At 34.6% G+C, this 27,762-nt stretch overlaps 1 protein-coding gene across 2 annotated transcripts in view; it reads right to left on the bottom strand.

Annotated features, from left to right (window-relative positions):
- Positions 1-27,762, bottom strand: part of UBA6 (ubiquitin like modifier activating enzyme 6) — an 86,245-nt gene that overhangs the window by 43,667 nt on the left and 14,816 nt on the right. Inside the window, exons 3-9 of one of the 2 annotated variants that reach the window (XM_058722399.1) lie at positions 24,811-24,928; positions 19,870-19,964; positions 19,316-19,344; positions 14,765-14,859; positions 14,134-14,245; positions 6,376-6,456; positions 1,281-1,403 (exon numbers count right to left, since the gene is read on the bottom strand). In XM_058722399.1, coding sequence (XP_058578382.1) covers positions 1,281-1,403; positions 6,376-6,456; positions 14,134-14,245; positions 14,765-14,859; positions 19,316-19,344; positions 19,870-19,933 — 504 coding nt within the window. In that variant the 5' untranslated portion in view covers positions 19,934-19,964; positions 24,811-24,928. The remainder of the gene's footprint in view (positions 1-1,280; positions 1,404-6,375; positions 6,457-14,133; positions 14,246-14,764; positions 14,860-19,315; positions 19,345-19,869; positions 19,965-24,810; positions 24,929-27,762) is intronic. The other variant, XM_058722398.1, reaches the window with a different exon arrangement.

Raw genomic sequence — 27,762 nt, 5'->3', positions numbered from 1 at the left:
TAATGTGGGTTTACTAATATCTCAAGAAGAATAAAATTCACAAGGACTTTATCAAAAAAGAGAAATACTTTTGCATATAAGTTAAATGGGAACATTTATGGTACTTTCTAATTCTTTGTGGATAACCTTCATACTGCCTACACTATTTAAGAAAAGAAAATACCAATGCAATACCAGATTCCAACTATTTCCTGGAGCCTATTCTATTCTAACTGTATGATGTTAGCAGGGACAAACTAAAAACAAGCACAAAGATTAAAGGTTGAATAATAAATCATTCTGTAAGCACAGAGACACAGAATGATTTTTTTAATGCATTTCTCTTAAAAACGGGTGAAAAGGCAACATTACACTGGGCTTAAAAATCAAGCATAAATATAGAAACACAAATACTATTATCATTCCCTTACATTTGGTTTCTTTGATCTTTAATGTAAACTGATTAGAAAGAATGCAAGTAAAAGTAATGATTCAGACTTAAAAAACTAGGAAAACTGGATCACAATGATATCTCCAATTCTTTTAGGGAATAAAAAACTTAAGCTTACCTGAAGAGAACGTGAAAGTTCAGACTTTTTGATCTACGGGTAATTAATTCTAATACTTTTTTTCCTCCTCCAAATGTTTTAGAAATATAAAAAATTTTAGAAAAGCTTTTGTCTATAGTGACCTAACTGTGTATCCTCCCCACAGTCTTGTGTTGGGCCAGGTGACTTAAGACATACTTACTACATCTACAATCTGACACAATAAACACAGTTTAGTAAACACTGAATCACACTTCATGCCCAATAGGAACACGACACAGAGCAAAATTAAAATTTATCACAAGCAAATGTTGATCTATTGATTATTAATGTTAGAAGGAATTCAGACACTCTTATATTCTAACTTAAATTTAGTTTTAATATAATATGATCAAGAAATTAACAAAACATTCCCTCATGAATTACCTTAAAATATTATAAAACAAATGAAAAATATTGCATATTACAGTATTTTGCTATTGTCACCTTTAAAAAATGTATTCACATCGGGGTGCCTGGGTGGCTCAGTCAGTTAAGCATCCAAATTCGGCTCAGGTCATGATCTCACGATTTGTAAGTTAGAGCCCTGAGTCGGGCTCTGTGCTGACAACTCAGAGCCTGGAGCTTGTTTCAGATTCTGTGTCTCCCTCCCTCTGCCCCTACCCCACTCATACATACATAAAAATCATTTTAATGTATTCATTAAAACAAACATTCATATACATATACAATAATATATATATATAATCATACTTGCGTTATATTTGAAATGAAAATTTCTTTTGGCTCTTCTCCTGTTGCATCTGAAACTTCAAATTCATCACCAAAATCACAAAACAACCGTGACCAAATTCCATGTACATCTGCACTGATAAACTGTGAAATGATGAAAAGAAGTTCAAGCTTATCTATTTATATAAAGAAAAAACCCCACCTCAAGTATTTTAAGCCTCTTCATGACTTTATTTATAATTAAGATTATCCTTTGGGATATAAAGTGAATCACAAACAGAATACATTATTTGTCTGTGAAGTGGTTCAAGAATCAAGGATATTGGTATTTGAGACTGGGTATCTAGTGCTATATAATTAAAAAATGCAGCACGTCATCATTGTACATTCTATGATTTTTAAATAACAGAAATTCTTTCCTTGCCCTAAAAATCCAACAAAGTACATAAGAAACTGGTATCTTTTGATAATAGCTAAATTATGAAAAAAGTCCAAATGTTCATTAATTGATGAATGGATAAAAAAGATGTAGGATATATACACAATGGAATATTACTCAGTGATCAAAAAGAATAAAATATTGCCATTTGCAACAATGTGGATGGAACTAGCAAGTACTATGCTAAGTGAAATAAGTCAGTCAGAGAAAGACAAATATATGATTTCGCTCATGTGGAATTTAAGAAACAAAACATGAACATAGCAGAAGGGAAGGAAAAATAAAAACAGGGAGGGAGGCAAACCATAAGAGATTCTTAAATATACAGAACTAAGGGTTGCTAAATGGGTGACTGGCATTAAGGAGGGCACTTGTTGGGAGGAGCACTGGGTGTTATATATAAGTGATAATTCATCAAATTCTACTCCTGAAACCATTACTACACTATATGTTAACTAACTTGGATTTAGATTAAAAAAAAAAAAATTAAGTAAATTGTACCTATAAGTATTTGAGGTTTGCATGCTGTAGTTTGTTTTTATTAAAAACTACTAATTGAAAAAACAGAATAGACAACTGCACATAAATATAATACTAATGTGGCAAAAAAATAAAAAAGGTACACATGTCTTTATAGAATTATAGAGGATATATACAGTACAATGTTAACAGCTGTTACCTCTGGTAATGGGCTTAAAGGTACATTTTTCATTATACTTTTCTACATTCTCTAAATTCTCTTAGTGAATATGTATATATATTTATATTCAGATGAAAACTAAGTACTATTAAAAATTTTGGAATTGTATAAAATCCACTATCTTAGAATTAGAAACTTTGGTAAGCTTTGGTTGAACAACAATAAAAAACCTTCAGTTAGGTTTTGCAGGCACACCTGAGAGATATTGCAGGTTCATTTCTACACCACTTCAATAAAACAAATATTGCCAAAAAAAAAAAAAAAAAAGAAAAGAAAGAAAGAAACCAGTATCTTGGTTCAATGGTTTGAGCAGTGAATTTTTACTTTTCATTTGAGAAAAAAGAAGTATCCATTCACCAGTAGTAGAGTTAATGGAAAAGAGAACAGAGCTAAAAGTTGAAAATGGAGGCAACAAATAGAAAAAGAGCTGAGGAACTGACAGTATGCATCAAAGCAAGGAAGGTAAAACTCAGATTCTTTTTTTTTTTTTTTTAATGTTTATTTATTTGTTGGTGTGGGGAGGGTGGGGAAGGGGCAGAGAAAGAGGGAGACAGAGGATCTCAAGCAAGCTCTGGGCTCAAATTCAAGAATCTCGAGATCATGACCTAAGCTGAAGTCGGCTGCTTAACTGATTGGGCCACCCAGGTGCCCCAAAAATCATATTCTTAACCACAATCATTAATCCTTTATTAAAAGTGATTTTTGTAACACATATACTCCATTCTAAGAATCTCTAAAGAAAATGTTTTTGTGTCTAATTTCATTTTGAGTTAACAGTAAAGAATTCTTATTCTGTAACACCTATGATCCTGTGTAAAGTGATACTTAAAAAAAATTTTTTTTAATGTTTACTTATTTTTGAGAAAGTCAGAGAGACAGAGTGCAAGCGGGGGAGGGGCAGAGAGAGAAGGAGACAGAATCTGAAGAAAGCTCCAGGCTCCGAGCCGTCAGTACAGAGCCTGACCGTGGGGCTCAAGCTCACAAACCCCAAGCTCATGACCTGAGCCGAAGTCAGATGCTTAACCAACTGAGCCACCCAGGAGCCCCTAAAGTGATACTTTTTTAAACAAAAACTAAAGTCTATTCATATGTGGAGATAAAAATGTAGCCATTAAAACAATTTATACCACCTATTACATGAAGTAATGAAAGAGCTAATAAAAGGCTACCTCCTACTGGATCATGTATTGCCTTTACCATTAAAATAGGTACACACAGCATTTTTTAATATATAAATGATATATATTATATATAATCATATATATAATCATATATATAAAAATCATATAATCATATATATAATCATATATACAATCATATATAATATATATTATTATTACCATTATCATATATATATGATTATATATCATATCATTATATATCATTATCATTATCATATATATATGATTATTATATGTAATATATATTAATATATTACATATAATAATCATATTAATATATTAATATATAATATATAATCATATATATAATAATCATATATGTATATAATCATATATATCATATAATCATATATATAATTATATATATAATCATATATATAATCATTATGATTTTTAAGTTTAAAAGCTGCAAATTTGAGGACAATTTCCCTTCAAAACAACTTTCAAATAGGATTACATATACCAATCACATAAACAAAAGACTTTAGTTCATAACTTAGTGTAATTATTTTGTAAAACTTCCATGCCCGGGGATTTTAACTTTACTATTCTATGTCTTATTCATCTGTTTAAATTGTGAACCATAGCACAAATGTACAGAGTGTAAATATGCTATGTAAATACCACAATCCAAAAATTTTTAGCACAACTATTTAATAGAGTATGATAGTTGGCTTACTGCCTATCTCAAAAGAACAAGTGATTTTTTTCCTTTTTTCAAAGGAACAAATAACCCCACAAAGGAGTTAGAGTTAATGGTATGTATGTAACTGCACAGGATAATTTATGATTTTTCTGATCTAAACTTATTAGTGGTCTTCCCAATGTCACCATGACTCAGTTACTCTGGAAAAAATCTAGGAGTGATTCTTGATCATTCTTTCCCTCACAACTCATATTCATCCATTCGTAAGTTGTAAGCCATTTTTTTAGAAGATATCTCAAATTCATTAACTTCTCAAAATTTCTATTTCTACCTCTCTTGAATTACCAGCATCTCACACCTGGATTACTGCATTATCCTCCAACTGGTCTAGTTGCCTCTACTCTCTTATTAATTCAATGGCTTTCTTTCTGTTTGGCTCTGTGATTCCTTCATGTTCTTCTTTTTTTAAAATATTTATTTATTTTGAGAGAAAGTGTGCACACATGCACACATGCAGGGGAGGAGCAGACAGAGAGGGAAAGAGAGAATCCCAAGTAGGCTCCACATTCAGTGTGGAGCCTGACATGGGGTTCAATGTCATGACTGTGAGATCATGACCTGAGCTAAAATCAAGAGTTGGACACTGACTGAGCCATCCAGGCACCCCAATTCCTTCACATTCTTAAAAATTATTGAGGACTGAAAGAACTTCTATTTATCTGGGTTATACCTATTGGTATTTGCTGTGTTAGAAATTAAAACTGAGAAACATTTAAAATGTTAAGAATACACACATACATTTCATTAGCTATCAGAGCTATAATATCTACTGCATATCATCTAGATAGACTCTGGAAACTCCACTGCACCCCATAAGAGAATCAGAGTAAAAAAAAACAAATAACATTTTAGTAATATTATGAAAATAGTTTGACTTTGAAGATCCCATGAAAAGATCTCAAGAATATTCAGTATCCTTCGACCATACTTTGAAAACTACTGCTTTAGACTATTTTCCCTACAGCACATCCAGAGTGATCTTTTAAAAATATAAATCAGATCAGGGATGCCTGGGTGACTCAGGTGGTTAAGCATCCAACTCTTGATTTCAGCTCAGGTCATGATCTCATGGCTGTTGAGATTAAGCCCCATGTTGGGCTCTGTACTGAGCATGGAGTCTGCTTAAGATTCTCTCCCTCTGCCCCCTCCCCTGCTTCGGTGTGTTGTCTCATACTCTCTCTCTCCTATGTACACACACACACACACACACAAATACACACACTGTATATATAAATCAAGTCAAAACCCATGGGATTAAAACTCAGCTATCCTCAAAGTTATGTAAGTTATGGCCCTCTAATTACTTCTCTGAACATAATCCCCTGGTAACTTTTACTCATACTACTCTCTCCTCTTTACCCAAATCCCATTCTGGTCTTGCTTGCTTCTTGCTGTTTGTAAACACACCAAGCGAATTTTTTTATACTTTCAAGTCTACACTTGATGTTCTTCATGCTTTGAATGCTCTTTCCATAGCTGGCTCTCTCCCATTATTCAGGGTTCTATTCAAACGTTATCTCCTCAGAGGAGTTCCCTGACCTTCAATTTAAGAGAACCAGCACTGATCCCCACCCCAACATCATGCAGACATTATATTCTTTACCTAGCTATTTTCTTCATAGGACTTGAAACTATGTTATTTATTTGCTTTTTAATTAAATATCTTCCTTACTGGATGGTAATTTTCATGAGTAGGAAAATTTGTATGTCCTATTCACTAATGTATTACTAGTGCCTAGAATTGTATTTGGAGAAGATGCTCAATGAATATTTGTTGTAAGAACCAATGAACCTCTTGGAAACCACCATTACACCATATTTAAAGTTAAATGATGAATTCAATATTTACCATCCTTACCATTCCCATCTTTATTCTTCCTCAGTTTTGGCAATTTGCTATAAGCCAAATTTAGATCTTGGTTTTAAAAACAGGAAATGAATAATGCCAAAATTAAAGAGAAAAATATTACTGTGATTGTCCTCGTGTACATAAGAACTTCTTACATAACCTACTGAAAAGCTATAAATTTTAACAGTGAAGGTGTTCTTTCTTTGCTTAACTACATGTCAGTATTAAGTAATATTATTACCTTAATTGGAGGGCACCGAGAACGGCAAAAGTTATTGATCTTCTTCTGCAACGGAAGTTTGATCTCAGTCAATACTACACACTGTTAGGAAGAATATAAGACATTAAATATTAGAAAATAAACAACTAGTTTGGTAAAATACACTCCTAAGTCAGAAGCATGTCACAGTTTGCGTTATGCTAAAAACACATTGTTTTCCTTGTAAAAAAAAAAATACTTTCCCAATGTATTCCATTCTAAGGTTAAAACCTTCAGAGTCATGGAATAGCAAAAGTAAAAATAACATATACAGAGGAAAACCTGCCCATATTAATTTTTTTTTTTTTTAACGTTTATTTATTTTTGAAACAGAGAGAGAGACAGAGCATGAACGGGGGAGGGGCAGAGAGAGAGGGAGACACAGAATCGGAAGCAGGCTCCAGGCTCTGGGCCATCAGCCCAGAGCCTGACGCAGGGCTCGAACTCACGGACCGCGAGATCGTGACCTGAGCCGAAGTCGGACGTTTAACCGACTGAGCCACCCAGGCGCCCCAAACCTGCCCATATTAAATTCAATTACTATCATAGGATTTACATAAGAAGCAAACCTTAATATCATATGTGGTATTTTTGTACTCTAAATGGCTGGAGATTTTGTTTGATCTGTTATTGCCATGGGAATACTAACCTAGTCTTCAGAATATTAATTAAATGCTAGCTTAAAGGAGTAAAGATTATATTTTTAAAGAGATACACTAGTTGGCTGAGCTTTTACTTCAGATGCACAATATAACAACTTTTGCTTTATGACAGTGTCATTAGTAAAACTACCAAGTGCTGTTATTTAAAATAGCAAATTATAGTTCTCAATGCTTAACTTTTTATCATCACCCTGTAAGATAAGTAGAGTGCTTTTATAATCATATTTTAACATAAGCAACTTAAACTCATAAAGGTAAAAAACTTTCCTAAGGTCATTCATCTACCTATCAAGTGGCAAAAGTAGAACTAGACTCTCAGTCCAGAGTTTTCCTTGCTGGTAGTTTCCATGAATTGGATAACTTTTTTTCACTACAAATATCCAGTTGTGGATTTATTCTTATTTACCTAGCTCAGAATACGGTGTGCTTCCTGCAAGATTGATTTCTCCTCCATGGGTCTCTTACTTTTTATACATGTCTCAACTGGGTATGCTATGAATCCAAGGATCTTAACTATTCTTGGGCCATTTCTCAGGATTATATTTGCTTTGTGCAAGCTGGAGGAATGAGGTAATGTTTCCCTCTGGAACAAAGAACAAGCCTGTTAATTGCTTGCTATAAAAGCACAGGTTTTCCAAGCTCAGTGTTCCTTTTATCAAAAGGAGCCCATTACATGTGCAGGCATCCACTGAGTCCTCTACACTACACTAGTGGGTTTTGGGGAAAGGCAAGAGGAAATAAGGCAAATACAATACTCACACTTCTTCCATACTCAGAGAAATAAAGTCTCTGACTCAGGAATCTCATGTTTTCTGTCAGCAACCAAAGAACAGTAACAGGCTGACTTAGTAAGTTTGTAAATACAGTAAAATCACATCTTAGACTTAGCATACACTGAATCTAATTTGTGTTTCATCACAAATTCTCAGCCATAATTTTTTTTGGAATATTGACCTTTCCTAATGTTCTTTCAGAAATTTAATCTCATGAATTGAACCTTTTCACTTAAGCTTGTATTTCTTTTAATTTCTCTTTCATACTTTAATTTCTAAAGGTTGTAGTCTCAGTAATCTCAGCTCTTTCAATTCACTAATTCTTACACTAGTTGTATCTATCCACTGTTTAATCTATTCACTGAGTTTTAATTTTTAAGACAATATTTTCGTTTCTAAAAATTCGACTGGTTCTTTATCACATCTGCCTGATTCTTTTTAATTATTTCCATATTGTATATTTAGTTCCTTCTTTTAAAATTCAATTTGGACATCTATGTTTTTTAGTCCCTATCTGAAAATTCTATTATCTGAAATTCCTGGAGGTTAATTCTATTATTTGTTATATCCATTGACCTTTCATCACATTGAACTGCCTGTCTTGCTATTTTGTACTCTGAACTCATCTTCAAAGAGGCTCCATATACTGGAATATACTATGGCTTAGTTGAACATAGATTTCTCTGTAGTTGTTTAGTTTTCTTTCTGTCTGGCATTCCAGGATATTGACAGTAGCTTAGTACTATTTATGTTTTGAATTCCCAGCTTGGGAAATTTTAGATTACAAAGAATTATAAAGTTTATCTCCAAACCTGGGTGAGAATAGGCATATGGTTGTGAATTCCCAGAGGAGATCATTATTTTTTCATCCAGAGCTCAAGAAAAAACAGGCAATCTTGTTCTGAGGTGCAAAGACTGTTCTCATCCACCTTTCACTGAGGGTGTAGTTCTCTGAGGTTCTAACTTTACAAAAAGGGGATAGGTCTCAATTCCATTTCTCTATCTCATGTAAACCTACTTGGGATCTTCGGTTTCTGTGTTACCACTAATTCCTAAGAAATGGGGTTACTGAGATCAGCAACTCCAATGTGAAAGTGACCACAGCAAATAAATAGTTCACTCCTCTTCTTTTAGCTACCTATTTATTTTTGGTCTCTGAGCATTTTATTTTGAGCTCAGCTACTCATTTAAAAGACGTCTATCAGGGGCACATGGGTGGCTCAGTCAGTTAAGTGTCCGTCTTCAGCTCTGGTCATGAACTCCTAGCTCGTGGGTTCAAGTCTCACATTGGACTCTGTGTTGACAGCTCAGAGCCTGAAGCTTGCTTTAGATTCTGTGTCTCCCTCTCTCTCTGCCCATCCCCTGCTTGCCCTCTGTCTGTCTCTCTCTCAAAAATAAACATTAAAATTTTTAAAAAGTCTATCAAAAATCAAATCAGTAATCAAAAAACTCCCAGAAAACAAAGGCCAGGACCAGATGGATTCACAGGCAAAGTCTACCAAACATTTAAAGAAGAGTTAATACCTATTCTTAAACTATTCCAAAAATAGAAGAGGAAGGAAAACTGAAATTCATTCTATAAGGCCAGCATTACTCTGATTCTAAACCAGATAAAAAAAACTACAAATAAAAAGACAAAACTATAGTCCAAAATCTCTGAGAAACACAGATACAAAAATCTGTAAGAAAATATTATTAGTAAACTGAATTCAACAATACCTTAAAAAACCCGTTCTACCATGATCAGTCGGGATTTATTCTAGGGAAGCAAGGGTAGGGTTCAATATTTATAAATCGATCAAAATTATAAATGATAATTAACAAGAGAAAGAATAAAAACCATATGATCATCTCAATCTCAACAGATGAAGAAAAAGCTTCCGACAAAGTACAATGTCCACTCGTGAATGAAAACTCTGAACAAAGTAGGTTAACAAGCAAAATACCTAAACATAACAAAGGCCATATATAAAAAACCCACAGCTAATATTTTTTACTCAATGGTGAAAACTGAGAGCTCTCCCTTTAAGATCAGGAATAAGTCAAGCATGCCCACTCTTACCACTTTTATTCAAAATAGCACTGGAAGTCTTAGGTGCAGTTATCATACAAGAAAAAGAAAAGGCAGTCAAACTGGTAAGGAAGAGGTAAAGCAGTCTATTTGCAGATGACATGATACTATAAACAGAAAACCTTAAAGAGTCCACCAAAAAAACTACTAGAACTGATAAATGAATTCATTAAAATTACAGGTTACAAAATTAATATACAGAAATCTCGTTTTATACATCAATATAAAGTACCAGAAAGAGAAATTAAGAAAGCAATCCTATTTACAATTGCACCAAAAATAATAAAATACCTAAGAATAAAATTAACCAAGGAGGTAAAATACCTTTACTCTCAAAACTCTGAAACACCGATGAAAGAAATTAAAGACACAATACAACCAATGGAAAGATATTCCATCCTCATGGATTAGAAGAATTAATATTGCTACAAAGTCCATACTATCCAAAGCAATCTAGAGATTCAATGTAATCCCTATCAAAATACCAACAGCATTTTTCACAGAACTACAACAAATAATACTAAAATTTGTATATAACTACAAAAGACCCCAAATAGCTAAAGCAATCTTTAGAAAGAACAAAGCTAGAGGTATCACAATCCCAGATTTCAAGATATACTACAAAGCTGTAGAGTCAAAACAGTATGGACACACACAGATCAATGAAACAGAATAGAGATCCCAGAAATAAACCCATGCTTATATGGTCAATTAATCTGCAACAAAGGAGGCAAGAATGTACAGTGGGGAAAAGATAGTTTTCCACAAATGGTGCTGGGAAAACTGGACAGCTACATATGAAAGAATCAAACTGGACCACTTTCTTACACCACACACAAAAATAAACTCAAAATGGATAAAGATCTAAATATGAAACCTGAAACCATGAAAATCCTGGAAGAGAACAAGGCAGTAATCTCTCTGATATTTACCACAGCAACATTTTTCTAGATATGTCACCTTGGGCAAGGGAAACAAAAGCAAAAATAAATTATTGAGACCATAACAAAATAAAAAGTTTTTGCACAGTGAAGGTAACTATCAACAAAATGAAAAGGCAATCTACTAAATAGAAGATATTTGCAAATGATGTATCTGATAAAGTGCTCATATGCAAAGTTTGCAAAGAATTTATACAATGCAACACCAAAATCCCAAATAATCTGATCAAAAACCGAGCAGAGGACCTGAACAGACATTTTTCAAACACATCAGATAGCCAACAGACACATGAAAAGATGCTCAACATCACTCAACATCAGGGAAATGCAAATGAAAACCACAACGAGGTATTTCATCATATTTGTCAAAAATGGGTAGAATCGGGGTGCCTGGGTGGTTCAGTTGGTTAAGCATCTGACTTTGGCTCAGGTCATCATCTAACGGCTGATGCTCTGTATCAGAGCAGGGGAATGCATGGTGGGAACACGAATTGGTGCAACCACTGTGAAAAACAGTATGGAAGTTCCTCAAAAATTGAAAATAGAAATACCATATGATCCAATAATTCCACTACAGAGTATTTACCCAAAGAAAACAAAAATGCTAGTTTGAAAAAAATATATGAACTCCTGTTTACTGCAGCATTATTTATATTAACCAAGATATGGAAGCAACCCAAGTGTCCATCAACAGATAAATGGATAAAGAAGATGTAGTATTTACATGTGATGGAATATTACTCAGTCATAAAAACAAAATAAGATCTTGCCATTTGCAACAACATGGATGGACCTACATAGTATTATGCTAAATGAAAGAAGTCAAAGAAAAATACTATATGATTTCACTTGCAGTTGGAATATAAAACAAATTAACAAAGAAATAAAAAAAACCCAGACTTCTAAACAGAGAGAACAAAATGGTGGTTGCCAGAGGGGAGATGGTAGAGGGACTAGTGAAATAGGTAAATAGGATTAAGAGGTACAAACTTCCAGTTACAAAATAAGTAAGTCACAAAGATGACAAATACAGCATTGGGAATATAGTTAAAATAGTTTAATAACATTGCTTGGTGATAGATGGCGACTACACTTATCATGGTGAATACTGAGTAATGCACAAAACTGTTCATTCATTACACTGGATACCTGAAATTAACCTAACACTGTGTGTGTGTTAATTATACCTCAATAAAAAATAAAAACATAAAAGGAAGTCTATTACATAAATCTACGTAAGAAGTCTATTACACATCTTTGTAGAAGATGGATTTCAAGTTATCTAGTCCAGAACAGAAGTTTACACTGGTTTTCAAATTGGTGTGACATAATAATAATAAATATACCTTTTGGTCATTATCCAAGGTTCCTGACACATAGCTCCCAAAAACTCTTGCAATTTCCTATAGAAGAGCTATAGAGACATTTTTCATTATGTATTTAGTTTTATCCCAGATCCTGAAAGAGCTCCAGAGTGATAAAGGTTAAATAATGATGTCTTTTGTTATTCATAACAAGCCTCTTTTACCCACACCTGAGTTTAGATTAATGAAATAACTTTGAGGCCCCCTAAGAATGGGAGCTGATTGCCAGGGGAACGAACCTTGTGATTTGTGAGTGAGAACTTTCAGCCCTCTTAGACCTCCAGGGAGAGAGGGGCTGGAGACTGACTTAATCACCAAAGGCCAATCATTTAATCATTCATGCTTCCATAATGAAGCCTTCATGAAAACCTCAACTATGGGCTCAGAGAGCTTCCAGATTCATGCCAGGAACATGGCATACTTGGAAAGGGCATGGAAGCTCAGCCCCCCTTTTCCATTCATTGCCTTATGCATCTCTTCCATCTGACTGTTCCTTTGTTACAGCTTTTATAATAAACCAGTAATCTAATAAGTAAACGGTCTTCCTGTGTTCTGTGAGCCACTCTGACAAATTAATTGGACCCTAAGAGAGGGACATGGAAACCTCTGATTTATAGCCAGCCCTCAGAGGAACAGGTAACAACCTGGATTTGTGACTGATGTCAGGAAGTGGACAGAGAGGGGCTCTTGTGGGAATGAATCCTTAACTTGTGGGATCCGAAGCTATCTTCTCCAGGTAGATAGTGTCAAAACTGAATTGAACTGTAGGACACTGAAGGTGTCCAAGGAGTTTGGAGAAATGCTTGGTTTGGGGGAAAAACCCACACACATATGGTCACACAGTGTGAAAAGTACTGAGTAGAGGTGAAACACAGGAGTGTTCTTCCCCAAAGGGCAACATCATAATTTAATCACAGAAAATCAGGGTCAACCTAGTTGCTTTTGAAACATCTAAGGTGCTAGGAAATGTTGTTGTTTTTAAAGTTTATTCATTTATTTTGAGAGAGAAAGAGAGAGAACGGGAAGGGGAGGAGGGGGGGGGAGGGAGGGAGGGAGGGAGGGAGGGAGGGAGAATGAGAGAGAGAGAGAAGAATCTCAAGCAGGCTCCATGCTGCCAGCAGACAGCTTGATACGGGGCTTGATACCATGAACCATGGGATCATGACCTAAGCTGAAATCAAGAGTCAGACACTTAGAACTGACTGAGTCACCCAAGCAGCCTTTTTCTTTTTTTAAAAACTTTATTTTGAGAAAGAGAGAATTGTTGTTAACTAAAGTTAACCTTAACTAAAGCAGACTGAATGTTGATCCACATATTTTACTTCTGCCAGCAGATTATATACTGATTATATATCATCAGCTTATATATCATCCTTTGCCATGGCCTTCATAAGAGCAGAGTATACCTTCCTGCTCAACTTTGGTCTTGACCATGTGACTTGCTTTGACTAATGAAATATAAATAGAAGTAACATGAATGGAAGATTGAAGTGTGCTTGGATAGTTGGACTTGCCCCTTTACACTTCTTTTATTGGTATGACACCATGTCCTTGGTAGCCTCCTGGTCCCAGAAGAGAGGCATATGGAGAAAAACCCAGGCTCTACAGTTCAAGGTCAGCCTAGAACAGCTGAACTCCAAATGACATGCAGATGGAGGATAAAGAAATAAATACATGTTGCTATAAACCACTGAATTTTGGGTAGTTTTTATGCACATAACTGTGAAAGTAGCTGACTGATATAATGGCTTTGTCAGTATCTCAGGCCCTTTCCCTAAAATGGAGCATTTGAAAGGTATTCTAAAGGAAGTATTTTGACCTGCAATTTTTTGCTCTGCTCAACAGACTAGGTTTAATTAGTTACACTACGATAATACTTACAACTATATATATATATATATATAAACTAACATAAAATAGAATACCAACCTGGTATTTATCTAAGAAGGAGAGATCTGTGGTTTCATTTAAAGGAATAGAAGATGATGTGACATGAACGTAAGGATTGAGTTCTGCAATATGTTGAAGTACAGCTTCAGCCCTAAAAAAAAAAAAAGGACTTTTACTACTCTTTCATTCAATATATTCAATCCCTCATACCTGGACACTTTGACAACATCAGAGAAACCTGAATGTTAGAAAATTTCAATGGAAATTTAACAAACTGTAGAGGAAGAAAGAAGCTAAGGCTTACTTATTTTTATAGACAACTACGCACTCTTGAAATGTAGTATACTGTCACATTCCATAGTAAGCCACACAATCTCAAAGTGTACCCTAGTTCCAACCTCTTCAAGCTTTTTAAGAATAAAGCAATAATAAAGACCTTTAACAATCTTAAAATTCACTTCTAGGTAGCAATGTGAGTGTATTAAAATTTTCACAAATCTAAATAATTAAATAAGTATATGTTAATACTTATTTATCTATGGTGATGTGTTATGGGGATGAGTCAAACAACTATCAATGAGTTAGTGTTTTAGGCACAGAAAATACCCTATGTAATTGTGAGAGTAAAAAAAAAATTCTATGATAAAACATCAAAAGATCTCATCTTCACCTGTTTCTCATATTAACAACATCATCTTCACAGAGAAAGAAGTTGGCTCCTAGATCCCATGCTTGGCATTTTTCTGTATCATGAATGGTAAGTGCCTTCAAAAAAGAGAAAAATCTGTTAAAGTCAGGGATAAGACAAGGATGCTCACTATCTCCAATTTCATTTACATTGTATCAGAAGTATTATCCAGTGTAATTAGACATAGAGAGGAATAGGAAGCTTAAGAATTAGAAAGGATCTAAAGCTGGATTCATTCACAGATATGACCATATACATCTGGAAACCCAGGAAAATTAATGGAAAAACTACTTTAAACCATATGAGAATTTCAATTTAGGAAAGTAGCATGTTGTATTAAAATACAATCAAAAGAATTCACATAAACAAACATTTCCAAATGCTCCATGTTCTAAGTAAAAAAAGATAACAACATTTGGAAAGAATATTTTCAACTTATATCAGAGGACATATCTTACAGAAAAAGGGGCAAAGTATATGAACATGGAGAATACTGAAAAAGAAATGCATATGGCCCTTTAAAATATTTAGGAATGTTCAACTCTACTCAAGAATGAAATAGTTTTCTCATTTATTAGAATGGCATCAATCCAAAAGTTTGACAATATACTCTACTGGAGAGTGACATGAATCAGGCATTCTTATATGTTATTGGTGAGAATGTAAAATAGCATAACCTCAATGGAAAAGAACTTGGTAATCTCTAGTGAAATAACATGTGCTTCTATCCTTGGACATAACAATTCCGCTTTTAAGAATCTATCATAAAGGCACACTGGGAAAGATTAAAAATGATATACGTACAAAAGTATTAACTGCAGCACTACTTGTAATAGAAAAAGACTGAAAATAATTAAAATGTCTACAAGTAAGGAATTGGGTATAATAATATACATCCATGCAATGTATACCTGTACAGCTATAAAAAAATGAAACATATATATTTATCATTAAGGAATAATCCCAGGATATGCTGTTAAGTGATAAAGAGCAAGGTGGAAGAAAGTATGGCACTTTATTTAAGAGAGGCAGCTGAGAGTAAATTTGTATACACAAATATATACAGATTTGCATATTTGTATGCATGTATTTGCTTATATTTCAAAACATGAAAAAAAGGGGGTGACCTAATAAGGGAAGGAGGGAATAGGGTAAAGAGAAGGTAGCCTTACCTGAATAAAGCTTGTTTTATAAATTCTACTTTTTAAAAAAATGTTTATTTTTTGGGAGAGAGAGACAGAGTGCAAGTGGGGTAGGGGCAGAGAGAGAGGGAGATACAGAATCTGAAGTAGGCTCCAGGCTCTGAGCTGTCAGAACATAGCCCGACGTGGGGCTCGAACCCATGAACCACAAGATCATGACCTGAGCCGAAGTTAGACATTCAACCGACTAAGCCACCCAGGTGCCCCTATAAATTCTGCTTTGAATTATATAAGTCTCATAATAGTAAAATTTAATTAAATTTAAACGTGATCCCCAGAAATCCAGAGCAAAATGAATGGAGAAAACTATCTACTGAATATGTTGCAAAACTACCCAAAGGAATTATTTAAAGTGACTTTAAAAAGTAGTTAATTTGCCTGCCAAATCTAGACAGGATATATCCTAAGGATGAAAAAGAAAAAATTAGGGCTGTCTGGGTAGCTCAGTGGGTTGAGCATCTGACTTTGGCTCAGGCCATGATCTCGTGGTTCATGAGTTTGAGCCCCGTAGCGGGTCTGCTGCTATCAGCCTGTCAGCCCAGAGTCCTCTTGGGATCTTCTGTACTCCTCTCTCTCTGACCCTCCCCTGCTCATGCCCTCTCTCTCTCAAAAAATAAATACAATTTTAAAAATAAAATAAAGTGGGGCACCTGGATAACTCAGTCAGTTGAGCATCCGACTTTGGCTCAGGTCATGATCTCACAGTTCGTGAGTTTAAGCCCCACATTGGGCTCACTGCTGTTAGCCTGTCAGCACAGATCCTGCTTCAGATCCTCTGTCCCCTTCTCTCTGCCCCTCCTCTGCTTGTGCTCTCCCAAAAGATAAGTATTAAAAAAAATAATAAATCATAAATGGTTTTCAATAATTATATTGCTATTAATAATATTAGAACTGTTATGCTGAATCTATATCATAAATAGGTGTAACATAGGATAAAGCAAGTATGTAATCAGGTTCATGTCATTAAGACTCAAACCCTTACAGTAAGAGATAAAGATACAAAATCATAAAATCAAAGAAGTAGATATGCTGTGGTCCTAAACTTGAAACTCAGATATTTCAGTGTTCACTCAGGATGAATGTTCTAGATCCGTCCACTGAAAAGACTTCATCATTAGTGACAAAGACCACTGGGGTTAGGTCAAAAGGACTCAAGAAGTTGAAGAAGATCCTAACAAGCAAAGATGAAACAATTTAAGCATAAATGAGAATAACAACTACACTAGATCAAAACAAATCATGTATGTTTAAATTCATGAGTTTATTATGACGTTCAGGTACAAACAAGCCACACAAGTTCACTAGTCACTGTTAGTGGATGATAGGGAAACCACTGATTTTGAAAACTGGTAAATAAAGGCTGAAAAAAAACCAACAAGTATTTATCTTGCCTTTTGTACAAGTGCAAACTATACTTTAGTGAAACCAAATATGTGAATGGAGAATTGTCTTTCTAAATTATTCCAGCTAATAAATCAAAAAGGACAGAATTAGAATATCATTATCCCTAATAAAATAATGAATCTAGGCAATGATCATTATTATCAGTAATAATCAAAACAAGGACAACAGATTATGATTTCCTCTTGATGAGAAAAATATAAAATCATCTGTGAAACAGTAGTGCCAAAACAATCAAATCTGAACCTGAATCTCTGGATTCAGTTTACAGGAAATCTCTGTACCAGTTTATATGAAATACAAGGGTAGAGGTACATGTAGTAAATGACCTGTTGTTAGTTACAAGTGCATTGTAAGGGTAAATAAATATCAGGGAAGGGAACTATATAGATTAAAAGAAATCAAATTCAGTATGTGGACTTTACTTGGATCCTAATTAGAACAAACCAAAAAAAAAATTTTCGTACATTTGGGAAAATTTGAACTCTAACTAGATATTTGATAACTGATATAGATAGGCTTGTAAGATGGCCCTAATGATTCCCAGTTCCTGGTACTCAGGCCTTTGCATAATTCCTTTTCCATACATTTGTAAACTAGTGAAACTACTTGCTTTTAGCAAATAAGCATAGATAATGAAATGTCACTTCTGAGATTAGGTTGCAAAAGACTGGTTTGTTTTGCTAGTACACTTCCTTTCTAGTCATCTTGTTTAGCTTACTCTGATGAAGCAAACTGCCATATTGTGAGCTGCCTAATGGAGAGGATCACATGTCAAGGAACTGAGGGTGATCTCCAACCAAGAGCCAGCAGGGAACTGAGATGGGAACGTGAAGTGGAATGACCTTGCTACTGAATCCTGTCAATCATGCGAGCAAGCTTGGGAAGCAGATTATTCCCCTAGCCTGGAGATGACTGCAGCCCTGCCAATGTCATGATTAGAGCCTCATGAAAGACCCTCAAACAGAGGAACCAGCTAAGTTGCACGCAATTCTTGACCCTGAGATAAGTGTTGTTAAGTTGCCAAGTTTTGGGGTAATTTGTTTTCAGCAATAGATAACTAAGACAATGATATTAACAAAACGGTTACATTTTAAGGTGCAAAAATGGCTTTGTGGTTATGCTTTCAAAAGGTACCCTTATATTTTAGAATTATATACTAAAATATTTAAGAATGATATAATAGGATGTCTGAGTATTATATCAAAATAATTTGGTGGCTGGGGAGCCATGAGGAATGGGAAGGAGATACATGGAACAAATCTGTCTACAAGCATGCCAATTGCAGCTGCATGATGTGTACATGGGGTTTTGTTAAAACTATGCTATTTTGGGGATGCCTGAGTGGCTCAGTCTGTTAAGCGTCCAACTCTTGATTTCATCTCGGGTCATGATCTCACCGTTTGTGAATTCAAGCCCTGTGTCAGGCTCTCTGCTGATAGTGCAGAACCTGCTTGGGATTCTCTTTCTCCCACTCTCTCTGCCCTTCCCTGGCTCCTGCTCTCTCAAAAAATAAACAAACTTAAAAAAAAATTCCATTTTCATAAAATTTTGGAATTTTCTAGAATATCTTTTTTTTTTAAAGAAAAAAATACAACACTAAAACAATTTTGCTGCTGGGGCACCTGAGTGGCTCAGTCAGTTAAGTGACCTATTCTTGGTTTCAGCTGAGGTCATGATCTTATGATTTGTGGGATTGAGCCCCATGTCAGGCTCTGTGCTGACAGTGTAGAGCCTGCTTTGGATTCTCTGTCTCTCTCTCTTTGCTGGTTGCTCACTCTCTCTCTCAAAATAAATAAACTTAACAAAAAAAAAGTTTTGCCACTAAATGAAGATGCAAAAACTAAGCCAAAATGTAAGTAATATTACCACTACTGAGGATGGAAAAAAAAATCACAATTATTCTAACCAAGGACATTTACTCACTTACCTTAATTCCTGCAAGAACAAGATTCTTTGCTATAAAGGGGAAAAAAAAAGAAAAAGAATAGCTTAATATTAGGAATGTATTTTAGATACTCTTCACGGAGCTTGGACACATCTTTAACTGGAGAATTTAACTTTTTTTTTTTTTTTTACTACCAAAGTATAAGTTCCTTAAAAAATACAGATGAACAAAAAGGAAAAAATTAAATTTTCTAAAACCATACCACACAGAAGTAATCACTCTTAAAATTTTATAGTATTATTCTAGACATGTTGTTACAAATATATGTGTGTATGCACTCTATCATAAGTAAGGATACAGAAATGATCATTAATTGCTATTAACATCACAAAGAGAAACAAGAGAGTCATTACTGATTCCTTTCAGAAGAATATAGCAGTATTATGAAACAATGTTGCTGAAAGAACCAAAACAATCTTTTCAAGGTGTTGGATCGAATTCCCTTTATAGGAAATAGTACAAGGGGAAGAAATTAAATTCTTTAACTTATGTTGCTCAAAGTGTAATATAAAATTATGAATAAAAATACTACTTACCAATTTCCAAACCAAGACCACCCATACCACTTAAGAAAACATGGGACTTGGCCATCTTCTGCATTGCTGTGTCTCCAAGAACGTACCTCTGTCGACTATAGGTAAAACACAATAAAAACCAATACATTATTTCACCAAAAGTATCTATCCTTTAAAGTTGTTTGCAAACTAACAGCCTAACAACTAGATCCTGCCCACATACTTGTTTTGGATCACTTGCAGTGTTCAACATTTCTAAATTAATTGCCAAATAGATGACATATTGAGAAAAAAAATGAGTATTTGGCACCACATTCCCTTGTGGCAACAAACAGATGGAGTTGAGTAGGAGTTGCTCTGTTTAGACAAGGAGGACTCTGTGCTCCAGATTTGCCACAGTTCCCATCCTGGTCCTTTCATTTATTACCTCAGGGGCCACTACAAGCATTTAAGTTTGGTATCTCTGCTTTAAACTTGTGACTGTAAACAGAATTTGAGACAAAAAAAAAAAAAAAAAAAAAAAAAAAAAAATCACTGCTTTTCTTGGAGAGGACTTAAGCAGTTTCAAACATTATTTTATTTTATTTATTTATTTTTTTAAGTAATATCTATGTCCATTGTAGGGCTGGAACTCCTGACCCCGAGATCAAGAGTCACATGCTTTATAAACTAAGCCAGCCAGGTGCTCTGGAACATTAATTAAAGTATAAATACTGATAAAGCATGTAAGTGATCTTGTTAAGCCATCCATCCTAATAGCCACAGGCAGCATTTACAATGGGAATTTCAAAAAATACACATTGGCTATTTTTAAAAATTAGATACAATAATAAAGCCAAAAAAGAAAGTTTATCTGAAAGAACAGTGATAAACTTGATGATTAAGTTACTGAAGATAATGTACATTCTAGTGGATTCTGACAAAAATCATTGGAAGGATAAGTTCAGTATAAATAAATGAACCCTTTGGTTTACAAATATTTCTTTTGGAATTCACAACATACATGCTGGTTTAATGTATGTTTGTTTAGTATACAGATGTTTGATTATTTTTCATATTTTAGCTATTTATATTCAATATACAAGTCTGAAAAGGGGTTTCTTGTCTAGTCAGAAGAAACTTTATAAACACAAGCTGTCATTTCCTTCCATATTCCTACAAAATATAATAAAACCTAGACTTTTCTTTTTAAATCAGTACTTACCATTTATTTCAGAGATCAAAACTATTATTATCATTATTATTATTATTATTCATCAAATATTTGCTGAACACCTACTATAGTATGTATGGAATAGTGTATTATATAGTCTTGCCAACCTTATTTGTGTTCCCCTAAACAATATACTTAAGTTTTGTCTGTTTTGGAAATTCACGTAAAAGGGAACATTTTGAATGGTGTCTTCTGTGTCATCCCTCTTTTGAATGAAATTGAATTTATGAGATTTATTTATTATCAATGCATGTAGCTATTAATTTTCAGTTGTTTTAGTCTATTGTATTATACTATCCTACTGTAATAACACACCATAATTTAACCATTCTATAACTTTGTAGCATGATTTTTTATTTATTTTTTTAGTAATCTCTACACCTAACATGGGGCTCAAACTCACAACCCCAAGATCAAGAGTTGCATGCTCTTCCACCTAAGCCACCTACGCACCCCTGCTATTCTATAGTTTTGGACAGTTATAGTGAGCTATGAACATTACTTTTTTTTTTAATGTTTATTTATTTTTGAGAGACAGAAAGAGAGAGAGCAAGCAGGGAAAGGGCAGAGAGAATCTTGAGATCATGACCTGAGCCAAAGTTAGATGCTTAACCGACTGAGCCACCCAGGTGCCCGAGACTATAAACATTCTTACATATGTCTCATGAAACACAAGTGTATACAGCAGTTTCTATAAATATATATAGCATAAATCTAGGAGAGGAAATGCAGGGATAACTTTAACTATCTAATGCCAAACTTTTCCCAAAGTATACCAAATAACTGTCCTGCAGTATACTGAAGCTTTTGTAGTTTCACATCCTTAATGTGCAGGAAAAAGTTAACATGAATAGGGCTAGCCCTTGGCTGGTGTCTTCTATTTTGTTTTTTCCTAATTTCCTAAAATAATAACTCATCAGTTTTCAGGTTTTCTTTCCTAAAATATACATGTAAAACTTTAACTGATCTTAAAGAGCATTCCAAATTTTGATACATAGTACTTCATGATTATTTTCTGGTTTTAATTATGACTCTTTTTTGATTTACAGGTTAATCTGAAGTATATTTTAAAATTTCTAATTACATGGGGAATATTCTATTTATCTCTTATGTTAACTTCTAGCCTGAATGCATTGTGAATAGAAATTACAATCTATATGATTTCATTTTTTAATATTTGAGAATTTTTTTAGTCAATTTTGCAAATGTTCCATGTGTTCTTTTTTTATTTAGTTAGTTAACATAGAGTGCAACATTGGTTTCAGGAGTAGAATTCAGTGATTTATCACTTACACACAACACCCAAGTGATCATCACAAGTGCTGTCCTTAATACATATCACCCATCCACCACCCTTCATCAACCCTCAGTTCGTTCTCTATTGTTGACTCTCTTGTGGTTCGTTTCCCTCTACAGTAGGAAAATGACATTGGTTGTTGTTTTACAGTTGGTTAGAAACAGCATTCTTTACACGTGCATTATAGTAATTTTAATAACCATGTTGAAGACCTCTATACTCATTCTGATTTTTTTGTCTGCTTGCTCTCTTGATTAGTAAAAGCAACATTTAAATCCCTCCACCAATATGACAGTAAATTTGTCTATTCTTGTATATCAATACCTAAACAGTGCTGACATGTAGGAAAAACTGCTAACATTGAGTGTTTATTATGCGCCACATTGTTTTAATGTTTTACTTGTATTAACTAATTTAACCCTCACAAAAATTCTATAAGTTCTATCATATTCCCATTTATACAGAGAGGAAAACTTAAGCACAGAGAAATTAAGTAATTTAAGTACTTTAAAAATAGTGGATATAAGTTTCAATCCAGACAGTCTGGCCTTGGCATTCATACTTTTTTTTTTTTTTAATGTTTATTTAGTTTTGAGAGAGATCACAAGTGGGAGAGGGGTAGAGGGGGACAGAGGATCTGAAGTGGGTTCTATGAGTCCAATGTGGGGCTCGAACTCATGAACCGTGAGATCATGACTTGAGCCAAAGTCAGATGCTCAACCAACTGAGCCACCCAGGCACCCAAGCATCCATACTATGGCATCCATACTATGCCACACTGCAAGTTGATTAAGAAAGTCAAATGTTTCTGGGGTACCTGGGTGGCTCAGTTGATTAAGCGTCTGACTTTGGCTCAGGTCATGATCTTGCAGTCTGTGAGTTCGAGCCCCACATCGAGCTCTGTGCGGACAGCTCAGAGCCTGGAGCTCAGAGCCTGGAGCTCAGAGCCTGGAGCTTGCTTCAGATTCTGTCTCCCTCTCTCTCTGCCACTCCCCTGTTCACACTCTATCTCAAAAAACAAAAATAAATTAAAAAAATAAAAAAGAAAAAGAAAAAAAAAAAATTCAGTTCCCTGACCTAACTCTTCCTTACCCAGAATTCTATACACTGAAGGCAACCACTCTGAATTTTTTTGTTTCTTCTAATATTTACACCCCTTTTTTCAATAATATGTTTATACTTCTATTTCTTGATTTTTCTGTTTTACATATAACCTATTAACTTCCTACTAACATGACTAATCTTTCTGTAATACAAATCTGGTCAAATTATTCTCCTAGTTTAAAAATTCCAATGGTTTCCTATTTCCCTTTAAGTCCAGATACTAATATGAGCCACAAGGCCATTCATAATCCAGTCTCTGTTTGGCTCTCTAGTCTTATCTTTAGTCACTCCTCCATCAAACTCCATGTTCCAGGAATACTAAAGGTTTTTAGTTCCATAAACGTGGTATGCTGTCTTTGGCCAATAGACATTTTTCTAGGGCATTCCTCTTCCTCAATATTTTATTCCTGAAAAATTCCTACTCATCCTCCGGTCTCAGCTTATACATGATTTTCTACCATGATGTGTCCCACAACACCACTAAACTTCTTCAATACAGTGTTGGACATCTTTTATGTGCATCCATGACATCCTACATTCAATCTATTACAACATTTACCACAATGTATTTTCACTACTTTTCTATTTTTCCTAGGAGATTGTAGCTTCCTTAAGGCAGGGCGTTTGCTTTATTTACTATTGTTTTTTCAGTGGTCAACAGGGTCTGACATACTATAGACACACAAAAACAACTTGCTAATTTAATGAAATGAATTGGCACATAAGAACAAGAACAACACGTTTATGCGCTACCTAGCAGAGGATCTGAATTCTTTTTTCTATATTCAGAGTCACAGGAACTACTTAAAAAATGTTTTTTTTTAATCTCAGACTTGTTCTCATGTATTATTTTTAAGATTACTTAGGTAAATAATGAATAGCCATGACACAAATGTGGTTATAATACAGACAAAAGGATAACACAAAGATATATAAACCAAAGTTTTTCAAAGAATCATAAATTCTCGGACAGATTCTCAGCAGTCACCTAAATCACCTATGTTTTCAATGTTTGACCACCAAGAGGAAGGGTACTAATTAAATACCTATTTTGTCCTAGGCAATGTCAGGGTACTCTGTAATTGACACTTAATTCTATGAAGTTCATATTGTTAATAAGTGCACAGATGGGACTTAAAGAGCCTAGAGTATAACCTCACATCCAGCATTGTTATGTTATAGCTTATTCTATTAAGTGGATACCTAACGTATCAGTGAAAATGTCCAGCAGAAAGAAATTATCAAGACTATCTACTCTACTCTTAGACAGCCTTATTTACTAAAGATTCTCCTTTTTATGATGGTATGGTATCTTCCTACAGTTTTCACCCACTATTCCTAATTTTACCTCCTTGGGGCCAAAGGGAACTCCTCTAATCCCTCTTCAATGTGACAGCCCTCCAAACATTTGAAGATGGTATTCAGGTTCCACAGTCTTCTTTCTCCAGGCTAAACATCTCCAGTTCCTTAAACAATTCCAAACATGACATCATTTTGAGTCCCCCTCAACACTCTAATCAATTTCTTCTGGATGTTATTTCAATTATCTTCATCACGCATTCATAAATTGATTAAAATATCTATCTCAAGCCAGGCACTGGCACTGTGTAGGGGCCATAATAATAACAACCTCATATGGATACTATGAGGATTAAATTAAGTAAGATAAAATATATGAAATACCTAGCAGAACGAATCAAATAATTCATTATTAAGTACTATATAAAGAAGTACTGGAAACTAAGGAAACATGAAATATGGAAGGGGGGGGTAATTATTTCTATCAGCATAGGTCATGGAAAGCTTCCCAGATGAGCCTCATCCATGTTGAATTCTGAAGACTTAACAGGAGTTAAAAAAATAATCAAAAAAGGAGAGGCATTCTATGACAGGAAAAAAGAAAAGCATGAAAAAGAATGGCATATAAGAGATACATAATAAATACATTAAGACTTCCACTTCTGGCTATGGTGAAGTAACAGGACCAGATTTATCTTCTGCTTGCCTTAAACAACTGAAAACTTGACAATATAAGTGAAACAACAAATTTTCAGACACTAAACAACAGGCAACTCAGGACAGTAATCTCAGAGAAGAAAAACAAATGGGGAGCTTTATGAATGCCCTAGCTATTGCCAAGAGAGTTTCCAGACTGCAGTGCAGGAAGAGGAACCCAAACAGAGCTTGGTAATCTCCCCGAATTGAAGACACAGGACTGTGAATTCAAGAAAGCTAAAATTTGAAAGCAGAGAGATGCACAAAAAGAGAGATCTGTAGAAGTCTTGAGTCTCTGGCTGAGTAAGATCAGCAAATGTATATGAGGAAACAGCCCCAAGCTAGAAAGAACTACCTGAAAAGAGTTGGTGAAACAAGGAAGGTTGTTTAAACAGACCCAGAAATACTTTGTGTTCTTCTCCAGCCAAGTGGAAAATTTGGATAGAATGCTCAGAAGGATTTTATATTAACAGTGGGGAAAAATCAGCCTCAGACTCAAGTCTCCTCTAATCTCACCTGACAAGGCTTAAAAGCAAGCTTTGAAAAAATAAAACTGTTTTCAAGTAATTTAACTATGTCTGTCAACAAAGCTCAAGAATATTTAAAAGAATTCAAAATAAATGCAGCACCCAAAAAGGTAAAATTCACAATGTCTGGCATACATTAAAAAATTACCAGTTATGCAAAGTAGAGAAATACAACTCATAATGAATAATAAAATTGACAATACGACAGACAGGAATGACACAGATGATAGACTTTGTAGATTAATACACTGAAATAATTATAAATATAATTCATATGCTCAAGAAGGCAGGGGAAAGCATGAGCAGCAAAACTTCTAGGGATGAAAACCACTAAATCTAAGATGAAAAAATACACTGGATGGAATTAATAACTCAACTCTGCAGAAGTGAACTTAAAGATACAAAAGAAATTTTCCAAAATGAAACAGATTGGAAAAAAACACCAAAACCCCAGAGCATAAGTGAATTGTTGGACAACTTCACTTGGTCTAATATATGTGAAATTAGAGTCCCTGAAAGAGATTGGGGAAAAAGAGAGATAAAAATATGTTTAAAGAGGGGCGCCTGGATGGCTCAGTCGGTTGAGCGTCCGACTTCAGCTCAGGTCATGATCTCATACTCCGTGAGTTCGAGCCCCGCGTCGGGCTCTAGGCTGATGGCTCAGAGCCTGGAGCCTGCTTCCGATTCTGTGTCTCCCTCTCTCTCTGACCCTCCCCCGTTCATGCTCTGTCTCAAAAATAAATAAACATTAAAAAAATATATATATGTTTAAAGAACTAATGGCCAAAATTTTTCCAGGAATACAATCAACTCACAGACCACAATGTAAACAAATTCAAGAATAAGAAATATGAAAACTACAAGAAGGCATATCATAATTGTTTAAAGCAAGATAAAGAGAAAATATTAAAAGTAATCAAGGAAAAATAGGGCACATTATTTACAGAAGAAAGAATGACAGTTGACTTTCTCCCAGGAGGCACAACAAATTAAACAGTGACCCAACATTATTAAAGCACTGAAAGTAAAAAAAAATTGTCAATCTGGAATTCTATATTCAATTACAAATAAGAAAGTATAAAGACTTTTCTAGACATATAAAAGTTGAGAGAATTCATTGCTGGCAGACCTTCACAGAAAGAAATATTACACTAAATCCTCAGGCAGACGGAATACTATATAACTGGAAATTTAACTTACACAAAGGAATAGAGAATACCAGAAATGACAAATATGTGAATAAATATAAATGTAAATGGTGTTAACACTCCAATTAAAAGACAAAGATTGGAAGACTGAATAAAAACAAAAACCCAACTATATTGTATCTACAAGAAGCCAAATTTAAATACATAAACAAGAATAAAAGAGTATAAAAAGACAGACCATGCTACCTAAAATCAAGAGAAAACTGGATTGGCTGTATTAATATTGACAAATACATTTTATTTTTATTTAGTTATTTAAAAATTTTTTTGTGGGTGTGTTTATTTATTTTTGAGAGAGAGAGCACAAACAGGGGAGGGGCAGAGAGAGAGGGAGACACAGAATCCAAAGCAGGCTCCAGGCTCTGAGCTGTCAGCACAGAGCCTGACATGGGGCTTGAACCCACAAATGGTGAGATCATGACCTGAGCCGAAGTCAGATGCTTAACCGACTGAGCAACCCAGGTGCCCCTTGACAAATACATTTTAGAGCAAAGAAAACTATCAGGATAAAGAAGGCCATTTCATAATGATAAAAGGGTCAGGATATTAAGAGCACAGAACAACTCTAAA

The sequence above is a fragment of the Neofelis nebulosa genome, chromosome 3 (assembly GCF_028018385.1).
Source record: "Neofelis nebulosa isolate mNeoNeb1 chromosome 3, mNeoNeb1.pri, whole genome shotgun sequence".
Lineage (NCBI taxonomy): Eukaryota > Metazoa > Chordata > Mammalia > Carnivora > Felidae > Neofelis > Neofelis nebulosa.
This window is presented reverse-complemented; position numbering and strand designations above follow the sequence as displayed.